Here is a 20321-nt window from a genome sequence, read left to right on the forward strand (position 1 = left end):
AAAAATCCTAAATACAAAGTAAAAATCTTAAATACACTTCAAAACACAAATTTAATTACATTGCACAGAGCAAATTTCTCCAGAAAGGATCTCAAGCAAAGAGCAGTTACTTTCATAACAGAAGTATTCTGCATTGCAAAAAGCGATGATTTTGAGAATTTTTCCCTTTTTTTTTTTTTTTTTTGCAACATTGTGTCTCCATAGTCGCAACAGGTACAGCTGTAATGCTATAATCTCATCACTGCACCTCTCCACAGGCTGCCAGGATTTATTTGATTTGTTAACTTTGGACACGGCTCCCTTCCAGTTGTCCCTTTATCTGGGTATTTAATGAGGTCCCAAGGGAGGGAAACCCACAGAGCCGAGTCTCAGGGAAAAGCGAAGGCTCCAGACCGCTCCCCATGGCGTCTGCTCGCTCTACCTTCCCGGCAGCAGACTCGCTTCAGGGGATGGGGTGGAGGACCACAACACTGTCCGAGCTGCCCGGGGCTGCTGAGCCGCTCAGCCCCCGCCCCGGGCGGCGCTGCCCCGGCACGGACACCGCGGCGGCGTTTCCTACGGGCCGGTGGCCGAGGCGGCAGCCACCTCTCGCTGCCTCAGCCCTCCCTCCCCGCTCCCAGGTTGAAGGGCGGCGGCAGCGGCCCGGGCAGAGGGGCAGGGGCTCTCCCGGCGTTTCCCGCCCGGCCGGCGGGGCGGCGGGAAGGGCGGGCGGGGGAGGGCGGCAGCGCCAAGAAAAGGAGCGAAACGGCTCCGCGCGGGCGGGAGCCCCGTCCCGCGCGCCCGATGCCGCGCGCCGCCTGCCCGCGCGCTGATTGGCTGGCGGCGCGGCCGGGGCTCCCCGGCGGCCGCGCCTGATTGGCCGGATTGTAAAGCGATGTCTGAGGGCGCCTGGCGGGAGCGGCAGAGCCGCGCGCCCCCCGCGCGCCCCGGCCCCGGCCGAGGTGAGGGCGCGGAGCCCGCCGAGCCTCCCGCCCCCTGCCCGCCTTCCCTCCCTCCTTCCCTCCCTCCCCGAGAACGCAGCCCCGAGCAGCCGCGCTCCCCGCGCGTCCCTCCGGGGACGGGAGCGGCTTCTCTTAAGAGCCGGGCTAAAGGCGCCTTCTCGCTTTGCAGATGGAGGTGAGCGTCCTGGCGCTGCGGGACCTGGCGAGCGCCCGGCCGGGGCGGCGGGGCCGCGCCGAGGCGGCCCAGAAGGTGAGCGGGAGGGCCGGGAGCGGGTCCGGTCCGCTTCGGCGCCGCGCGTTCCCTGCAGGCGTTGTCCGGAGCCGCGGGGCGATGCGGGAGGAGAGGAAGAGGGAGGGAGGGCGGCTAGAGCGGGGTGCGCCGCGGAGCCCCAGCCCCGCGAGTGCAGGGCCGCCAGCCGGGGGGCTTGGGGGCGAGTCGGGCTCTGGATCGCGCTTCTGTGGCTCCCGTGGGCAGCGTCTGAAGTGCTGCCCACCGGACCTGCTCTGCCCTGTTACTGTACAGCAGCATCTTACCTGTGAGCACTTGGGGCACTGGGATGTCCAGCACCACCCTTAAGGTAAAAAAATAATCCAGTGTAAGAAGCCTGAGTCATGCCACCCTTGTCAGTAAGTGAAGTGATTGCGCTCTGGCACTACACAGCGGGAAACACCATTTAGCTGAGTAGAACTCACTCAGTGAACTCAAGTATCCCAATGGCTACCATGTGGTAAGGTGGAGAAGGCTCTCGTAGAGACTCATGGTTCTAAAGGTAAGATCCACCAGGTTCTTAACTTGGCACAGGAATAGCATGGTTCTGTTGATTAACAGTAGTTTGAGCACACTCATGGATACATCCACTACACTTGGCTTCTGGCCTGTATTCATAAAATGCAGTTCTCCCGTCAAGAACTGGATGCAATTCATGACCTGTTGTCCATGCTTAATCCGAGTCCTCCAAAATTCACACAGTTCTTGTCAGATTCCACTCCTATTATATCAGAGATTTGTTTCAACTCCTGCTCACATACTAAGTTCAACAGGCTGGCCTTTCCTGTCCTCTATCTTGCACTTCTACCAACTCCCCTTGAGGTTTTGTGCAATACAGGTAGGACTTCACAGAGTGTTGCAGCTACTGAAAAAAAAAGAGGAGAGAGGGTAAAAGTGTTTCTTACCTTAGTGGGTAATCATGATAGTAGAAAATGAAGATCTGATGGTAGGAAATAAAGATTTGAAAGGGCATAGTCATGTGCTTTTCATTGTGGTATTTGCACAAACATGAAGATCTGAGGTACTGAAACAACAGGTTGCTTCAGCTGCCCTCACTGCAGTTCCATTGCCACCAGCCATAATGAACAGGAACTTTATGGGAAGATAGACTTTCTCCATTACTTGACGGTTGATTCACTGCCAAACGTGAAATTGTAAGAAAATATTGAGTGCCAACACTATATGAATATATATTCTAAGAAGTACCATGACCTCTAAATTGACCCCTATTTATCACAGTGTAGCAAGTTACAACTGGCTGACTGTTAGTTGTAAAAAAAGAGATGTATTTATTGCATCCTTTTAGGTAATTCATAGATGAATGTATGCAGAAGTGTTCATCAGTGCTCAGAGCACAATGCTTTTGATGTGCCAAATTTGCTTCCAGTCTGAATGCTACAAAACTGCTCCTAGTAAAAGCCAGTTTCAGTTCTTACTAGAACTTTTTTCTACTTTCTAGCTAGATGTTCCTGTTAGGATGACCTTTGGAATCACCCATTTAAATATATTTCAGCTACATAATAATTAAATTACCTCAAGTAAAAGGCAAAACTTAAGAAAGTTCTTACAGTAATCCGGTATAAATTAATATTTTGTTTCAGGATTTTATTCAATTTCTGAATTGGGTTTCTTACAGCACAAAATAAAATACATTATATCAAGGTACCAATAATGCTTCCTTCAGTCGGTCCCTTGAAGTGAGTTCATCTGTAGTGATAATTCTTGCAGTAAGAGAAAGGGATCCATAGCTGAAATACAAAAAAACTTGATGGTAGCTAGGGACTGGAAGGAATTGAGCTTCATTCAGGAAATTATAAAAATCAGCTGATGAATCAGACTTTTCCTCCTAGCAGCTCTTAGCTGTAGTGAAGGAACAGTTATGGAGATTTTCTTAGTTGCTTTGGGCAGCAGACAGTACAGATGCAAAACTTGCCTTGCACATGAGGTTATGTCCCCTTTAGTTTGATATTTTGTGAGTTTGAGCTGCATGCCCAGCATGGCTTTTAACCCGAGACCTTTCAAACAGAACTCTACTTTCTTGCTAAGTGTAATGTGACCAGTGCATGATTTCAGTTTCCCTGCAATTTGGTGATTTATGTTTGTGGGCAATGCTTTCTTGTAACAACAGTCAGGGTTTAAAAGCCTAGTAGGCCACAGGTTAGACTGGTTGACCTCAGGTTCTGTATTTCAAGGCAGTATCTCAAATATACTTCCTCCAATATAACAGCATGTAGAACGTTTTAACATTCCCAACAAAGGCAGAAGAACTGTGCTAAATATAGCTATGAGTGCCAAGGCACAAGTCAGTAAAAATAACTTCATAAGAATCATGAAATTGATTGATGGAATGTCTTTTTCCTCTTGTGTCTAATAAAACTTTGTTTTTAACAGGAAAACATATATGATCGATCCAGGATGGCCCCAAAGACTCCCATTAAGAATGAACCTATTGATCTATCGAAGCAAAAAGGCTGCACACCGGAAAGAAATACAATTACACCTGTTAAGATCATTGACAGACCTCAACCTGATCCCTGGACTCCTACTACGAACCTGAAGATTCTTGTTAGTGCTGCTAGTCCTGACATGAGGGACAGGGAAAAGAAGAAAGAGCTCTTCAGACCCATAGAAAACAGTGAGCAGAGTGACACACCTGATTCGTTACAGGTGAGACTCAGAACACGATGACCTTACATTCAGTTAGGATTCAGACCTTCCTTAAGTTGCTCCTCAGATTCCTTCCAACTGGTTCTTTGCTCCCTATGGAATGGTGCAGAATTGTAAGACATTCCCAGGGACAGCTGCCTACACAGCAATGTCTGAGCAGTAGGACTTCAAAAGTAACTGAGTTACTAGAAATGGACCTGAGATCCCCTCAAGAGCCTGAATATTACTTAAAAGGACAATGAAGGAAGTAGAGCTTAAATGTTTGATTTCCCCAACTGACGTACTTTTGAACCACATTAGAAAGAAAATTGCCAGATTTGTTTTAAACAAGCATCCTTTTCAAAAAGAAATTTGACAATGAGAGAATATACTCTCCAAATCTTAGACCCCATCTGCAACTATCCTGCAAAGTGGTCTGCTGAAACCCTTTATTCCCACTTTTCCCCCCCCAGCTCCCAAACTAGTGGTCAGAAAGCAAGGTCAGGCATTAAAATTTCTACTTCACAAGACTTAAGCAATGCAGGGGTTGATTGCTGTCCTCACTTCATGAAGTCTCTCCCTAGAGAGAATGACATCAGATTGTAGTAAGCATCATTGCAGTTTTCTTCCTTTGTGCTTTTTTTTTTGTTCCAACTGCTGCTTTTCCTCTCCTGGTTTATTTCTTGTAGGATATCCTTCCCTGTTGATTTCAGTTACAAGACAATAGTTCTGGCTCCTACTGAGAAGCATAATTTCATAGGTACAGATCACTCTGGAAGTGTAGTTTTTACAGCAACTGCAGTTGCAATAGTAGTGTAAAAAATTCTGCAGCTTTCGTGGTCATAACAAAGCAAACAGTTCTCTAGAGATTATTCCTAGCATAGTGTCCAGTAGGTAAAAAATAGTTGATGTTTAAGGTTAGTTCATTACCACTCCAAGCCTGCTAAGATCACACAGCATTTTTGCAGTGTCTACTATAAAGAGTTCAATTACTTTCTAGTTAATAAACTTTCATTTAATAATCTTCTATACTTAAAATGGTAACGTACAAAAGAAGGAAAAATTTTAGAGTAAGAATACTGCTATTTCCATACCACATAAAATTCAATTCTCTCAGAGCACCAGCCTGCCACAAGGTAACTTACTTGCAACTAGCTGAATACAGTTGAAGATCCCATAAGCTAGGAAACGCAGGTTTCCACAGCTAACACCACCTTAGGCTTTTCTTTGCCAGAGGGCAAGACTTCTTTTCCCTTTTATAACACAGAAGATAATCTTCCATCATTCTTGTTTTGTGATAAACACACATGCCTCTTCCTACATTCTTGCAACCACGGTTTTGCTGGTTTCCGTTTTTTCCCACTTCAGGGTCAGAAAGACCACAGTCAGACCATCCTACAGAATTACTTAAGGTAACATCTTGACGAAGTTTAAGGTTCAAAGACTGAGTAGCACCTTTTATAATTTCTGAGCAAAGTGCTCCCACCCCTTCCCCATCACCACTTTCTTAAAGTGATAGAGTCACTGTAAAAGTCAGCAAACAGAAGTATTGCAGGAATTTCTTGATGGCTTCTGCATCTCCTGTTTTATTAGATCCAGAAGTGTTTGAGAGCATATTCTTCCTTCTTTCCAAAAGAAATACTCTTTCCAAGTATAGTCTTGCCATCTACTAGTCTTGGGTGTTGATCTTACTGATTTTTTTCCTTATGCATGACCACTATTTCATGATTGCACAGATAAGAATTTTTCTGTAGCTGTCTTGTGTGACAAAATAAGAGCTTGCAGTTGTGTTATCCGAGTGCTGTGTGCTTTCAAGGAGTCCATGTTTTTATTTTTTAATTAGAAAAGCTGATCTGAAATATTGATAACATCTGAAATAAGCCTCACTTGACTATGTCTTGCTTTTAAAAGCTCTGCACTAAAGAGTTAACATTTATTTTTTAACAGTATGATATAGTAGATGACAGCACGGTTGATGAATTTGAAAAGCAGAGGCCCAGCAGAAAACAGAAAAGCTTAGGACTCTTGTGCCAAAAGTTTCTAGCTCGCTATCCAAATTATCCATTGTCAACAGAGAAAACTACCATTTCTTTGGATGAAGTGGCTTCAATTCTTGGTATGTATACCTGTGAAACTGGGGTAACTGATCACCTGGGGTAACCTAACAGGCGGGCCTTCCTAAGATCATATTCTAACAGACTACTTTCAAGATCTGCCTTTCCCAGGGTCTGGATGCTCTTCTAATCATACTAATCAAGAGTTGGAAATGCCTAATATTCTTCAGTGTCTTTGTTGTTTGGTAGCACTACCGTTTTGAAATCTGCTTTCTGACTTTCTGCACTTTTTACTAGACAGATCTTGCTTCCAGCTGTTTACCAACTCTGTTACTTTCTTAAATATTCAATTCATTGGACACCGAAGGAGATAGGATTTACAAACCCTTTGAAGGAGGATTTATAGACAACAAATTTTGTCAAAATGAAACACTTGGAGAAACAATTGCAAACTGGCATGCGTAGGAGATCAGTTGTGTTTACTCCCTAACTTCTGAACAGGTTTGATGTCGCATCTTCCAAGATCACATGGTTCATCAAGGTTACCGTAGCTTTGAGTATCACCTTGTGATACTCAAAGGTACTGGAAGAACTGCAAGAGTACCATGAGAAAATGTCTTGTTTTAAGTAGCTCATTTGCTGGTTCTGCTGTTAGGTTTGGTTTTAGTTGAAAGATTAATGAAATACCTGCAAGAAGTAATAAAACTTGGGAGAGGACTCAGACAGGACACATTAATAGCAAAAATATCTGAGTCCTTGGAGAGCTTGTTTCTTAGCTAGGAAGGGCTTTACAAAATTGGACTTAAACTAAATAAATCTTGCATCTACATTTAAAACTCAGGTATCAACAAAAAAGATATAGCAGAAATGAAATTTGTCTGTTTTGGGAAGAAAAGGAACAGAAGAAGGATGTCTTCTGTGACTCTGTTAAGAAAGGCCTCGAAATACCCGTTTATTTGCCTTGGTAGAGTGAATTGGAAATAGGATAGAATACAGATTAAGTAAATAGATAAATTATTTTTAAAATTAATTATTCTTTTAGATTCTGCAGTTACTCCTTTATGTGCTTGCATGAGATGCTCATGCTCCAGCCTTGTACAGCTGAACATGAATAGTGCTTTATTCTGTGTTGGGAGTGGCATTACCTTACTTTCCTAAATAACAGAAACTTTCTTCTAAAAGTTACTGTTGGAAATTTTACCTCCCAGAAAGGGGAAGTTTTGGTTGTCCTTCTTCCTTTGGTTTTCCCTTCCTGGCTTGTATCCATTTGCTTCAGTGACCTCGAAATTGCCCCCTGCTGATGTTGCTGCTCTCAATGTAACAAATGATGTCTGTGATACAGCTCTTGCTACAAATGTATATTGCTTTGTTCACTGAAAACGTGCAGAAGGCCGCAAAGAGGGCTGTGCTGCTGGTGCCTGACAGACACCAGGATATGTGTAACACTCTTGTTTTTCTGAATTATATTTTGTTCCAAATTCTACACACACTTGCAAATGTTCATGAATTGTTTCACCCAATATGTGTTTGAGACTAGTAAGTATTATACCTGGTCTTCAAATGGGTAAACATTACAGCCTTGCCTCCCACAGGGAGGTTTTCAAAACCTTTCACCCTAACTAGCACTTGTTCTGCTCAGCTGATGTTAACTGTTAGAAGATTTTTGGTGCAGATGCTGCCACCAGTGTATAGTACATTGTGCTACTTATAAGAACCATGCTTCAAACAGCACTGGACACAAGCCCTTAGGACAGTGAGCATTGCCACCAACCTGTTCATATTCAGTCCCCCACCTTGCTCATATCAGTCAGGCTGAAGTCAATATTGGACATATTTCATAAATTTCCTATAGGACTAGACCTAGCCAGCACTGATAATTTGTTTCTGTTGTGTTTGGGAAGAACAGTAGGTCTCATTCTACAGCGCTCTGCACCTTGTGGAGCTGTTGATGCCCCTTTACTTGGTACTTGCTTAGCAAGTAAAAGTAATTGTGTCACTGTAAATGCAAGTGGAGGACTGCACTCCCCGTGGTTCCTGTATGAGGGTCTTTTATCTCTATGCTGTGACAGACCCTTTTCTGCCCTGTTACACACAGGCTTGTGTACGGGTATGTGTCTGCGTGTTGAAGCTCTCTGTAAGGAAGGGCCAAAGTGCCCTGAAAACCCTGAGGCAGTTTGGGTAGGTCTGAGTGAATGGGGCTGGCAGTCAGCAATCAGTTCTAAACACAGTGTAGGTGCTTTGAGCTGAAGCCATGGCTGGGCTGGAAGTTAAGAAAGCGGACAAAGAGCAATATACCATGAAGCTGGCCATGCATAGGGCAGATTTTTAGTGTGCAAATATAGATGTAGCTAATAGAATGTGTCCATGTGAACACTGAAAATGTCTATTAGAGAACAACCTGTTCTCTGTTTGCTTCTGCTGAACTAAGATGAGCATCTCTGTCTCTTTCATCTGCTCCCCCCACTTCCCAAACAGGAGTTGAGCGAAGACGAATTTACGATATTGTGAATGTCCTGGAGTCATTGCAGTTGGTCAGTCGTGTGGCCAAGAACCAATACTGCTGGCATGGCCGGCACAACCTCAGCCAAACTCTGAAAATGCTCCAGGAGGCAGGAGAGCTGCAGTATGGAGAGTTAATGACCTCCCAGCACAAGGAGCAGGACTTAGAGTACAAATTTGGAGAACGGAAAAAGGAAACTATTCCAGATTCTCAAGATAGACCATTACTGGACTTTTCAGAACCGGATTGCACCTCTGGTAGGATGATTACTAAATGTATGATGATACACAGACACAAAGTCTCTTTCTCCAGTTTACTATGTCACTTTTTCCCTTGCTTTGCCTTTACATTAAATAATAAAAGTTATCCTTTGCAAAAAGGTGCTGAATTCACCATGAAAGGTACAGAATTCTTCCTTCTGTTCTGTCCCTAGCAGAGGTCTCAAGACAGATCTTTCTCTCTGTCCTACAGACTGGCAGGAATTTCTGCTGAACAATCCAGTTCTTTCCCAAACCTGTATCTGACAGTAAAGGCTTTATCCTGTTAGAAAGAACCATCTTCATTTGTCCACTCTTTGCATGCTGCCCATATAACACATGATGGTTTTCAGTTACAAAGTCCATTAGAGTCACAAAATTACAGTGGCAGAAACTGTGTAACATAACATAGAATCAGCTTTGGAATTCCACTTTCTAAAAGCTATGTCTGCAAGTTTGAATTTTTATTGTCCTTTGAAGAGAGACTCCTGTCTGCATTAATCAGTTATTTGCTGCCTTTCAATTAATTTCTGCTTTCTGGCAAGGAAATACTTTGCTTATTTTGTGTGTGAGAAACCTTCTTACTAGCTTTCTGGCTGTGATGGATGACATATGCTAAGAGCCTTGGGTATTATTTGTAACACAGCATCTGCAAACAGCAGAAAGGACAAGTCATTGAGGATTATGAGCCAAAAGTTTGTCATGCTGTTCCTTGTCTCCAAGACCAAGATAGTCACTCTGGATGTCGCTGCAAAGATACTGATAGAAGAAACCCAGGATACAGTGGACCACAGCAAATTTAAAAGTAAGATGGCTAATGAGAGGCAAATCAATCAGTCAGTGAGTAAAGAAAATGGGGCATGTTAGGACTGACAGCAAAAAGACACCAGTATGTAACAGCAAAAGCAATTTGTGCATCTTTTCCTGGAATATATTCTGGGGTTTTTTTCATTGCAAATGCATATTTGTGAAAACAGAGCTTGGTATGGACAAGAGTCACTTTGACAATTGTCTCCCAAGTTCAGGTTCAGAATAAAGAAGAAAATTCGTTGTTGTTGATTTTTTTTTTTACACTTAAACCCTGTTTCCTGTACCGCTCTGAATGATGTTTCAGAACTGAAGCATGTTGTTTAATTTAATGGGATTAATTTTCTCTCTGGAGAAATATGTTCCTTCTTTTTACCCCAGAAATCTTTTACAGCTGGATGGCAGGGTTTGCTTTCAGTTAGTGAGGATTAGTACTTCAATCCCTTGGATAACATGGGAGAACTTAGCATTAGTAAATAAATCTTCTGAGATAAAGACTTTTAAGTCTTTAAAGTACTTTTAAAATAAGGTACTTGCACTTCAGTCTTGAAATTCTACCCCAAGTATAAGAAGAAATGTGAGGAGTTTAGCTGGAAAATATGTGGGTATCATAGTCAGCTCAAAGATGTTACTTACTAGAATCAGAGATTTTTCTGAGCGTGTTACATTTTCAGAAATTATAAATATGTGTCTTCTTGTGATCAGGTGTGCACTCTTGTGCCGCTTTCCACCAGCTTCTCTTTACCTATGTGGAGGTAGCTGCCTTTTCTGGGCAAGTTGCTGTAATCACTCCCTAACCTATATCCATCCAAATGAGGTAGACGAGTTTAAGCCTGAGCAGCTAAGCTACGAAGTAGGAATGAATCAGGTGGGAGCTGGCATGGCAGACTTCATGGGAGGTGGCCTAAGTCCATCCCAATTTGATTTGCCCACCTCATCTATGAAAGCTGTGGTGATAGTCTGGAATGAAATTAGCACATGAATATGTCCTATATGCATTGTAAACCTGACTGTCTTATCTACTCCTGCCCTCTCTCGTTAGCGAAGGTACGAAGACTGTATGATATTGCCAACGTTCTCACCAGCCTAGGCTTGATCAAGAAAGTCCATGTCACAGAGGAGCGAGGACGCAAACCAGCTTTCAAGTGGATTGGACCTGTGGAATTTCCTGAAAAACCTGGTAACTTGTGTAGCTTGCATTTATTTTCTTTTTGCTCTGACAGTCCCTTCCCAAGTGGTAAAATGTTGTTTTCTGTGTGTAAAGAATAGCTCAGCATTCAATGTGTACCCTGAGATTATTAATTGCTGCCAGCTCAAGATTTGCCCTTGTTAGACTTTGCACCCAAGATCTGGGTCTGTGGAGGGGTGTTGAAGGATACTGTGTCTTGTAGGTATTTTTACACTGACTTAGATTACTGTATGCATAACTGTGAATTGTAGAGCAATAGCAGATAGCACTGACATCTTCAAGTCTGGGTCCACAGCTGTTCTGGGTTGCAAAAATTTGGTAATTCCTTAATAATTATACAGTGAATTATTTTCTTTGTAAGGGACCATAACAAGGTAGAGCAGGGCTGTTTCTTGCATATGGCCCCTTCTACAGAAGCTTTGTCTGCTCAGAACAACGTGGTGGCATAGTGCTTCTCTGAAAGATTATGTTCTTTGGCTAGAAGCCAGAGCAAAGGGAAACCCTTTGGCTTTGATATTTGCATCAGGACAGTGCCAGGAACAAGTAAAATGAAGGATAATGTAAATACTATCTTAGTACACTTTCTCCTCCTGGCTAGCACACTGGAGTGTAGCTGCTGCTGTAGCTGCTATGGATTGAATAGGAAGGAAGCCCTTACCTTGTCTACTGGTGCTTACTGAGTTCTAGGTTTGTTTCAGTTTGTGAGATAATATAGAGGTTGCCTCTATATTATCTCCCAAACTGAAACAAAACAGGTTTGAGATAATATGGAGGTTGTCTCTTCCCTTAATGCCAAGTTTGGTAATATGGCAGAAGCATAAATGATGAGCTGTGTTGCCTGAAGGACTGTTGTACAATATTGTGTCCCTACAGATGAGCTGAGAGGGCATAGCCCAACATCAGATCCTCTGCCAGAGACACAGAGAGAAGCCTGTGCCCAGTACCAGAGCAGTGCTACTGGAAAGCAAAGGTTTACACGTCACTCTTCATTTAATAGTGCACAGCCTTGTGAAACAGCCAGAAGGAAAGTCAGTTCTGAGCCTAACAGCCCACATCAAGAGAGGCAAGGTAACTACTAATGAAGCATGTTCTTTTCTATCCCACTGGACCTGCCCAAATGAGGGCATGCACCAATTTAAGGCACTTGATTGGGTGAATCAGCATAATTAAATATGTGAACTATTCTTGGGAGGTACCTATATTTGTACTGTGCACGTGATAATGAAACTTCTGGTTTAGAACCTCCAGTCAAATGCCTAAAGTTACATGAGGTGAATTTGGGCCATAACTGCAATTGAATCTGCAGTTTATTTTCTGCAGGTAAATATTTCTGTTCTGTACTAATAGCAACTATACTACAATTTCTTCTGTGATAACTTGATTAAGAAAAGATTTTTAGCCACAAAATGTTTGCTTTATATTATGGTTCCTAATATAGTGAAATTTATTGTAGCAATCTAATGGATAGTTGTTAAAAAAGATAAAGTAATTACAGGGCTTTTCACAGTTCCCTCTTATAGGAAATAATGATGTTGAACACGTCTCCAGTGGGACTAAGATTTCTGAGTGTCTTGCAGGTTCTGGCTCTAGGTGATTAGTGGATGTTATAAAAACGTGTCAGGACTGAAAAATTATAGCAATTATTTTATATGGCCAGTATCAAAATATGCTTGGTAAACCTGTCTCTGATTAATTGAATTCCTCTTTGTTCTTTCAGCTTGTATTGTGAATTCAGATGAAAATTGTTCCAAAATGATAAATCTAGCAGCTGTCTGCAGGCAGAAAATAGAGGAAGATACTGGGTAGGTTGGTCTTAGCTGTTTTTCAGTTGCAGCTTTGTGCTTGTCATGTTTAGTTTAAGGATAGATTCCATTGATGAGACTGAGATATAAAAGTTGCCATAAAATCTCCTTATTATAATTTTAATATTTTAATATTGCTGGATGTCAGCATGGCTTTTTTTCCCCCATGGTTATTTTACACCCATCTGTACTTGTACCACTGTTGGTGTTTTGCTTCAGTAGTTCTTTCTGTCATATATGTTTATATAGGTCATTTCTGCATCCTTTGACCTATTATCTGGGTAGGTTGAGCAAATTATGATTCTGTGGAAGGGCATCTCTGTCTGTCATCTGTCTTCTCTACACCTATTCCAATTTGAATTAATTTGTGAATGATTGACTTGTCAAGTGCAGCCAGAAGCATTATTGGTCCATCAGAAACCTGAGAACTCTGCTTCTGTGTTACTAGAAATGATAAAAAGTGACCTTTCTGGTATTGTTGTTTGGGGGTTGAATTTTTCCACATTTATGTCCAAATATGTATCTCTGCTTCTAAGGATAAAATAGGGGTTTAATTTTGGAATAAATGCTTTTCCTCTTTTCATTACTATTTGGATTTTTTTTTTTTTTGTTTTTCAGGAATAAAGCTTGTGACACCAAAACAATACTAAATTCAGCAAAGAAATCCAACATAAGCTTACCTTTCTCCCTTCTTCCTGTTCCTGGGGACTCTGATTTTTGTGTTAACCCTTTGCCTCAGGCAGTTTTCCCTGTGGTTCAGGCAGATGTGCCAAGCTTCTCACTACCAAATGGTATCAGCAGCCAGGCTTCACACCCTTCCACGCCAGCAGCGTCCAAAACAGAAAATAGAAAACCTACCCTGGTCCCCAACCAACCCTTCCTGTGCTTCCCATCTTCATCCCTTTTCATGTTGTGTGGTGGGCTTCAGGAAAATAATGTGAGTGAGCCCCTGCCTGCTGCAGGAGACCTGGGAAACAGGAGTGCAGAAGCTCAGGCTGCTGCACCTCCCACTGCCTGCCAAAAGCGCAGCTCCCACAAGTGCTCATCGCCCTCTGCACCTGCAGATGATGAAGAGCCAGCTGCCAAAAAGCAGACGTTGGAGCACAGTGATCTGCCCCTCTCACTTGTAGTACCCAAGGTAAAGTGAGTTTCATTATCACTTAGGCTTTCTCATAGCAAGGAAAGACTTTTGCCTAAGACAGTGTTTTCAGAAGGGAAATTCAGTGCACTGCTCTTGAGAGATTAAAACGCTGCCTCCCACATGTTCGTAAACTTGCAAGTGCCCTGTGTCAGGAAGTATAAGCATTAACTGAGAGATGTTTTCACACCACCAGGGGAAAATGGGCTTGGGTTGCTTTGCATAGTGATGTGATGCTCAGCTGTTCTTTGGAATTAGTGTCCTGATCATTTTCTGCAGCAAAACAATTGGTCAGAGGGGAAGAAATCAATATAGTGATTACTTCTCATCTTCCCCTGTTAGCTTGAGCTTTCCCAGACAGCAGCAGCATTGCTTACTCTACTGAGCTATAGCAAATGTGATTTGTTCTTTCCCCCTACTCTCCAGCCTGAGTACCTCTCTCTGAGGCCCAGTGTTGCCCACAGCAGGCTGGCGAGAGAAAGATAATGATGATGAAGGTGATGCGCAGTTATCTCAGAATTCTCTTAAATGCTGAAAGTAGGGGTCAAGCTCAACACCATGTCATATAAGCCATTTGAATATTGAATATAAACCATTTGAATCAAGTGTTTTTCCTTCTCAATAAAAAAGTAATCCCAGAGGTCAGGTATTTCTTATGTAGTGTACCCAAGTACTGAATGTGAACTGCAGCAAACAGCACAGGGTTTAGGCATCACCAATATGACTCTTCAAATCCCCAAACAAAAATTTTAACTTGGTGATTTGCTAATCATGTTTGTGCTGCTCCTTTGCACAGATGCATGAGGAAGGTTCATGAGTATTGCACTGTTTTATTTCAGTTTGGACTCTTCATTTCCCCTTTTGTTTTTTGCTTAGAAGCCTTCCGAGTCATCCAAGGCAGAATCTTCCCCAGGAAGTGGCTATTCAGCTGCTGTACATCTAGAAACAAATCGTCTTGACCTTGCAAGTCCTGCTGCTCCAGAGGTGGCAAACAAGGAGTCCACTAAGCCTTTAGATTGTCAGAAGCAAGAAAAACAATCTCAGAACAAAAACCCTGATGAACCCCCTCCAGGAAATGAGCACATCTCTAAAGAAAATGCCAATCAACCTTTCCAACCACAGTATCTTTATGTTCAGCCTACTGCTGGTAAGGACAGCCATGAGATCTAGAGGCACCCAAACCTCTGTATCTGTTCACTGAGCAAATACTGAGTCCTACAAATAGGTGAATATTTGGCATAAGAAACCCTGACAGCAGTTCTCTGTAGTAGTTTAGTAACTCTGAAATCTCTTGACTCAGTGTGAACTATTGCTCCTCTGAAAAGAAACATTTTTCTGAGGTTCCCAAACATGAATAGCATTGAACAATATGGGGTTTGCATGCCTGAATTATGTGCAAAAGACAGTTATGAATTATGTACAAAAAAGACAGTTATCCAACATTCAAAAGTCAAAGGAGCTGGAAGTCTAGATTTGGCAGAAAGCTGACCAATATAGAGCAGCAGCATCTCCTGAGTGTACGAATTTCATCACCTTCAAACTTTGTACTGTCTTGTAACATGCATTATCAGTATAACCCCTGAAACCCAAGGCACTGGGAATGTAGCCAGCCCTGCTTGTATGGCACTGGAGGGATCTAGAGGAAGCAGCTGAAAATACTGCAATGGGATTTTGTGTCCATCATGTTTTGTGCCTATGTTTGTGTGCAGTGGATGACTGCTTTGTAGGAACAGGATGTGAGGCAGACTACTGCTTTAGTCTTTGATTCACTTGTGACACGGAGTGGGATCTATGGCATTTCACTTAGGTTGGAGATGCCCAGTTTAAAAATGCTAATCCTGGTGTTTTCGAGGGTCAGACAAACTGGGAGCCAGAGCAGCTTCTCTTTCAACACAGTAGTTCAGCTGTTCTCAGCAAAATTAACGTGATATATCCTTTTGGGTGTCTCCCATTTGTTGGGTTTGGTTTGTCTGGCTTTTTTTTCCTCATTAAAAGTAATGTCTATGTTTTCATATACCAGTGGATGATTCTAGTTAGTGGAAAAAAAGAGTTTGTTTAGCCAGGATGTTGCTTGTAATTGAAGTTAGAAGCAGAAAACAGGAAAGGGTGTGGTTGGTACTTCATAGGGTGTGGTTGGTACTTCATATGGCCAGAGTAAATGGATGCAGGTACAGTGAATAGACAATTAGGGCGGGAAAATGGAGGCAAATAAGGAAAGCGAGCTGGATAGAAGAGTTAGGGGATTGTGACACTTTCATTCCTTATTTTTTATTGTTTTTGTCATAGTTTACTTCCTAGGCAGACTTTTCTCTACTGTCACACACTTTTCCTATTGTAAATGAAGTTACAGTAGTTTAATTCCCTTTTTCAAGATTATTAATGCTTTGGTTTTTTTCTCTCTTTGGTTTAGGATTAAGCAGTTTTAATTTCCTGTTCTCTGCAAACCAAGCCCCTGGTGCCATCAGCCTGGCTGCGAACCAGTTGCCTTCTCTAAGTGTACCCTGTGTCATGGTGCCGTCAACAGCCTTGGCTTCCTTCCCTCTCGTCTGTTCTCCCTCGTTCACCAGTCCTCTTTCTTCGATTCCCGATGGCTCCTTCTCAGCTGCTGCCTCCACGAATTTCAGTGTGTCCAGCCTGTCATCACCCACCCCTGTGTTCATAAGCACCACGGCCGTTGTCGCCCCCAAGGTCTCACCCGCCCCTTCGGTGGATCCACAGCAGCCGGCTCACCCCGCTCTGCACCTGAGTCCTGTGCTCACAAGGTCTTGCAGTGCTGTTAAGCTGGACTCCCCTGTGTGTATGGGACACCCAGTGACCCTTCTGAAGCTGCAGCAGGTAAGGAGGAAAGGTGGGCAGGAGTGGTGATGAAGTAGCTGTGCCAGGTGCCTGATCCCGGTGTGTGCCGCAGGCTGGTGCCCCTGTGTTGGTGCCCAGTTGGCACACTGAGAGCTGCTGTCTTCCACTTAGCTTGTGCATGTCCATCTTAGGGGTGGCACAGGGTGTGGGGCACTGTTGAAGTCATAGCCCAGCATAGCACGTTTAGTCCTGAACAGTGAAGTGGTTTTATAACTTAGACAAGTTCTAAAACCCCCCAGCAATCTAAGGGTTTTCCCCCCATCTGTCATTATGTGTTATGCAATGACTACAGAGAAACATTAGGAGGACAGGAGGGTTGTGTCAGAATTCTGGAATCAGCTGGTTGTAGCAATTTTCAGGTAGTATCCTGGATTATCCCCTCAACCTTGTTCTGACCTCTCTTCACTAGATAATGGAAAAGGGTACAGGCATTAATGTCTTCCAGAAATCCTCTATTTGTCTGCTTGTGTGTAGACTTTGAGAGAACTCTGCTGAATCACTTTGGGGCTTTGTTTTTTTTTTCATAAATAGCCTTCATCAGCTCCACTCACTCCCAAGAGTATTCGTCCTGCACATCATGAGGCATTTTTCAAAACTCCTGGAAGTCTTGGAGACCCTGTGGCATGGAAGAAAAATGAAGGCAATCAGACCAGAAATGCCAGCTCTGTGCAGAGGAGACTGGAAATCTCTAGTACCAGCCCTGACTAATTCTGCTCTTTGCAAGAGGTGGGCAGATTGTCCTTGGACCCTGTATCAATTACAAGAGAACAAGCTCTTACCTGGCAAGAGGAGCATGTTAAAATGTCACCCCTTTTGGCATGTTTCCCCACTATCCATTCACCCACTGATTCTGTTAGCCATCTTCTTCAAAGTCACCCTTGGTACAGAAATCCTTTTAATGAATTGTTCCTTCAGTACTGATTTGAATCCAGATTCTGTGCTTCACACAGCCTTGTGGGCATCAAATTGTAATTGTGATTTTAATTTGGAAAACTCTCCTTATTTCTGTGAGGAGATGCAAACAAATTCTTTTGGAGTCCCCAGGGGTTCTTTATTCATGGTTTTAAGTGAGATGTCTAGCACTTATCTGGGGTAAGCATTTCATTTGCATGTACTCTACTTACCCTGAGTAAATCTGTGGTGAAAATTATAAACTCTTGCAGTTGTGAAAGCAACTGCTTCCTTGGTTCCAAACTATCAAAGCATGCCTCTGCAGTGCAGCCTCTTGCTTTTTATTTTGTATGTTGGAGTGGGATTAGTGCAAAAAAGGATTTTTGCAGTTTCAGAATAACAGATTTTCTCAGGGTAGGATTACTTGAATGTCAGTTGGTTGTTGTACAATTTGCCCAGCACTTGTGGTTAGAAAAACCTAATAATAACACAGTATGATTGAATGTATACATGTGAAAAATATTAAGACCAAAATAACTGTGAATGTTAACATTTTTATAGTTATGTTAATGAACTGTATTAGTCCTTGGGTTGGTTGTTTTTTTTGTTTTTTTACTTTTACTTTGATCAAAATTTGCAAGTTAGATGTAAAGAATACAAAACCTGAATGGTTTATCAGATTTGACAAAGAGATTTGAGAGAGACAAACCACTGAGAGGACTGTGCTAAGATTTCATCTCCTGTTTAAATATCCAGTCTAGACTTTATGACCAAGGAACGCTGATAAGTCATTAACCTCACTCATGATTAGATTCAGTCTAACCTGAGTCTACTAAGTGCCTACTTATCTGTTTACTTAAGTGTACTTAAGGGATATGTACTTAAGTGCCTAACTCTTCACTTGCAGGAATTTTGTGACTAGTTAATAGTGCTTTTGAGCATGTTGGGAAGACAAGGGAGATCTTATCCATCTAAACCAGAAAAAGAAGTTGAAAAGAGCAAGAGCCTTGAGTTGTAAAGTAAAAAAATTAATAAAAAATTATCAGTATACCCTAAGAGAAGATAATGAGGAAGAAAAGTCTTAACAGTTCACATTCAGAGTTCTCGAATAATAGATGGTGCTATTATCAATACAAGATATAATTTTAAGAGCTAATGCTCTTATGTTTGGGTATGTTTTCACTAATGTAGCAAACTGCAATTAAATTTGTGCAGTCTCCTGTTCAAAAAACAGAAAGTGTTGCTGTTGACATCACATTAGCCTGGACTTTTAGCAAATGGCCAGCATGATCAGCTCTCTCTTTGGTACTGGCATTGATTTTCCAAGGGTAGATGCACTCTTGGATGTGCTGTTTTGTTGGTCAAGGGAGATTAGGACTTTGAGGCTGGGGATTTGATGAGGGCATCTTATTTTTATAATGAAAATGAAATTTAAGAAAGAATTTTAGTGAAGCTGAGGGTTTGAGTAATGTGGCCTTCTCTTGAGATAGACCAATAACAGGTTTTGAGAGGGCTTGGTTAGCCCTGGTTCAAAATCTGTAGCAGAATTATCATAGGAAATTTCAGGGATGGTAAAGAGACATCTTCAGACTGCTAATTTTTTTTATATTTTAATGACACTACAGTTATGAAAGTTTACAGTTTTTTCTTCTGAATTATTTCTTCTTATACACCCACTTAGATGAGTTTTGCTTTGAAAAGCAGTGTGTAACTAGCACAGTGCTGCCCCTGCACTTCTGCTGGCGTGCATGTGTTGCTGCTGGAGCAGGAACCAGCTGCTGGGGTTCCAGGGAAAACAATGGGTGCTGATTCTCCAAACCTTGTCTCTTCTCCCTCCCTCTAGTACAATACAGCCTTTTAGTGAAATGGCAGCTGGGAGCAGGGAGGAGGATTAGAGCTAATATTGGCTCTTTGCTCCAGTTGAAGCATCATCACCAAAATTGCCTTTCCTTGTCAGTGATATTACTGTGTGCCATAACTAACTTAACTATACTTGAAAATGCAGGGAGTGAAAATGGATTTTCCATTTCCAATTTCTGCTTAGAGTTTTGAGTTTCTGTAAATACAGCAGGTATGGAAATGAGGGTTTCCCATGGCTGGGAAAGCAGGTTTTGAGCCTAGGAGAAAAAGGATGTTGATATGCTGTCTTGATTTTGTCAATGCAAAATTCTCACTAAAAGAGAGTGAGACCACTGAAGCAGTCAGGCAGCTGTGTTCTGTACCTGAGCTGCTGAACTGGACTGGTGAGGGGGAACAGTTGGCTGTCAGGAGGGAATGGGTTTACCTTTCCTATCTTTACCTTCACTGAAAGCTAAGAATTTAAATAAACTACGAACAACTCATCAGCAAAGCAGATTTGGAAAAGCAGAATTTGTATTTGCCCTGAGACAAAGTGCATACCCAGGAAGTTCTGCAGGGTTTGTGAAACCTTTCTGTCCCAAGTCAGTTGTTGAGGAGGCTGAGCATATAACTTATACTTGAATCTATCTGCCACGTTTACATTTCTGATTGTCTTCTGTAAATTGGTGCTATTTCTGTATTTAAAAAGCTGTATTTTTAATGTAAAGCTGCTTCCAGTTTGGTTTTTTTTTGCACTGCTAGTTTAATATAGATATTAATTTTATTGCTGTTTATAACTGTTCTTCAGTGATTAGGTGTCCTGCTTTTCCTGCTCTCTAGCTATCTGTTTACCTGTCAGCATATAGCTTTACTCCAATCACACTGTTGGGTTGAATATTTTTTTATACTATCTGTTAGCAAAATATTAAACTTTTACAGAATAAAAAATCAACTTAAAACTGAGGCTCTGATTTCAGTATGGAAGACTTTCAAGGACAACCTTGAAAAGAAATATTCCTGCACCACAGGTCCAGGTGAGGAGTCTTTGTTGGCTGTGAGGACTGAAGGACTAGCAGAGGATAACAGCTCGCCCCAGTGGCTCCAGCACCCAGCTATTGCATGCAGCATGGGCA

At 42.4% G+C, this 20321-nt stretch overlaps 1 protein-coding gene across 3 annotated transcripts; it reads left to right on the forward strand.

Annotated features, from left to right (window-relative positions):
• The first annotated feature begins 894 nt into the window (after positions 1–894).
• Positions 895–20101, forward strand: E2F7 (E2F transcription factor 7). 3 transcript variants are annotated; one of them, XM_030960897.1, is made up of 13 exons: positions 895–941; positions 1111–1191; positions 3601–3876; positions 5803–5971; positions 8385–8666; positions 9313–9471; positions 10516–10653; positions 11536–11730; positions 12380–12464; positions 13083–13602; positions 14479–14749; positions 16013–16437; positions 16990–20101. In XM_030960897.1, exons 2-13 carry the CDS (start codon positions 1111–1113, stop codon positions 17164–17166), a joined length of 2778 nt encoding a protein of 925 aa, XP_030816757.1. In that variant the 5' UTR covers positions 895–941; the 3' UTR covers positions 17167–20101. The 3 variants fall into 3 exon arrangements, with proteins under 3 accessions (XP_030816757.1, XP_030816758.1, XP_030816759.1); XM_030960898.1 differs by lacking the exon at positions 895–941 and having other exon boundaries at positions 951–1191; positions 8388–8666; XM_030960899.1 differs by lacking the exon at positions 895–941 and having other exon boundaries at positions 955–1116.
• Positions 20102–20321: the final 220 nt, after the last annotated feature.

This window comes from Camarhynchus parvulus, chromosome 1A, assembly GCF_901933205.1.
Source record: "Camarhynchus parvulus chromosome 1A, STF_HiC, whole genome shotgun sequence".
NCBI classification, from domain to species: domain Eukaryota; kingdom Metazoa; phylum Chordata; class Aves; order Passeriformes; family Thraupidae; genus Camarhynchus; species Camarhynchus parvulus.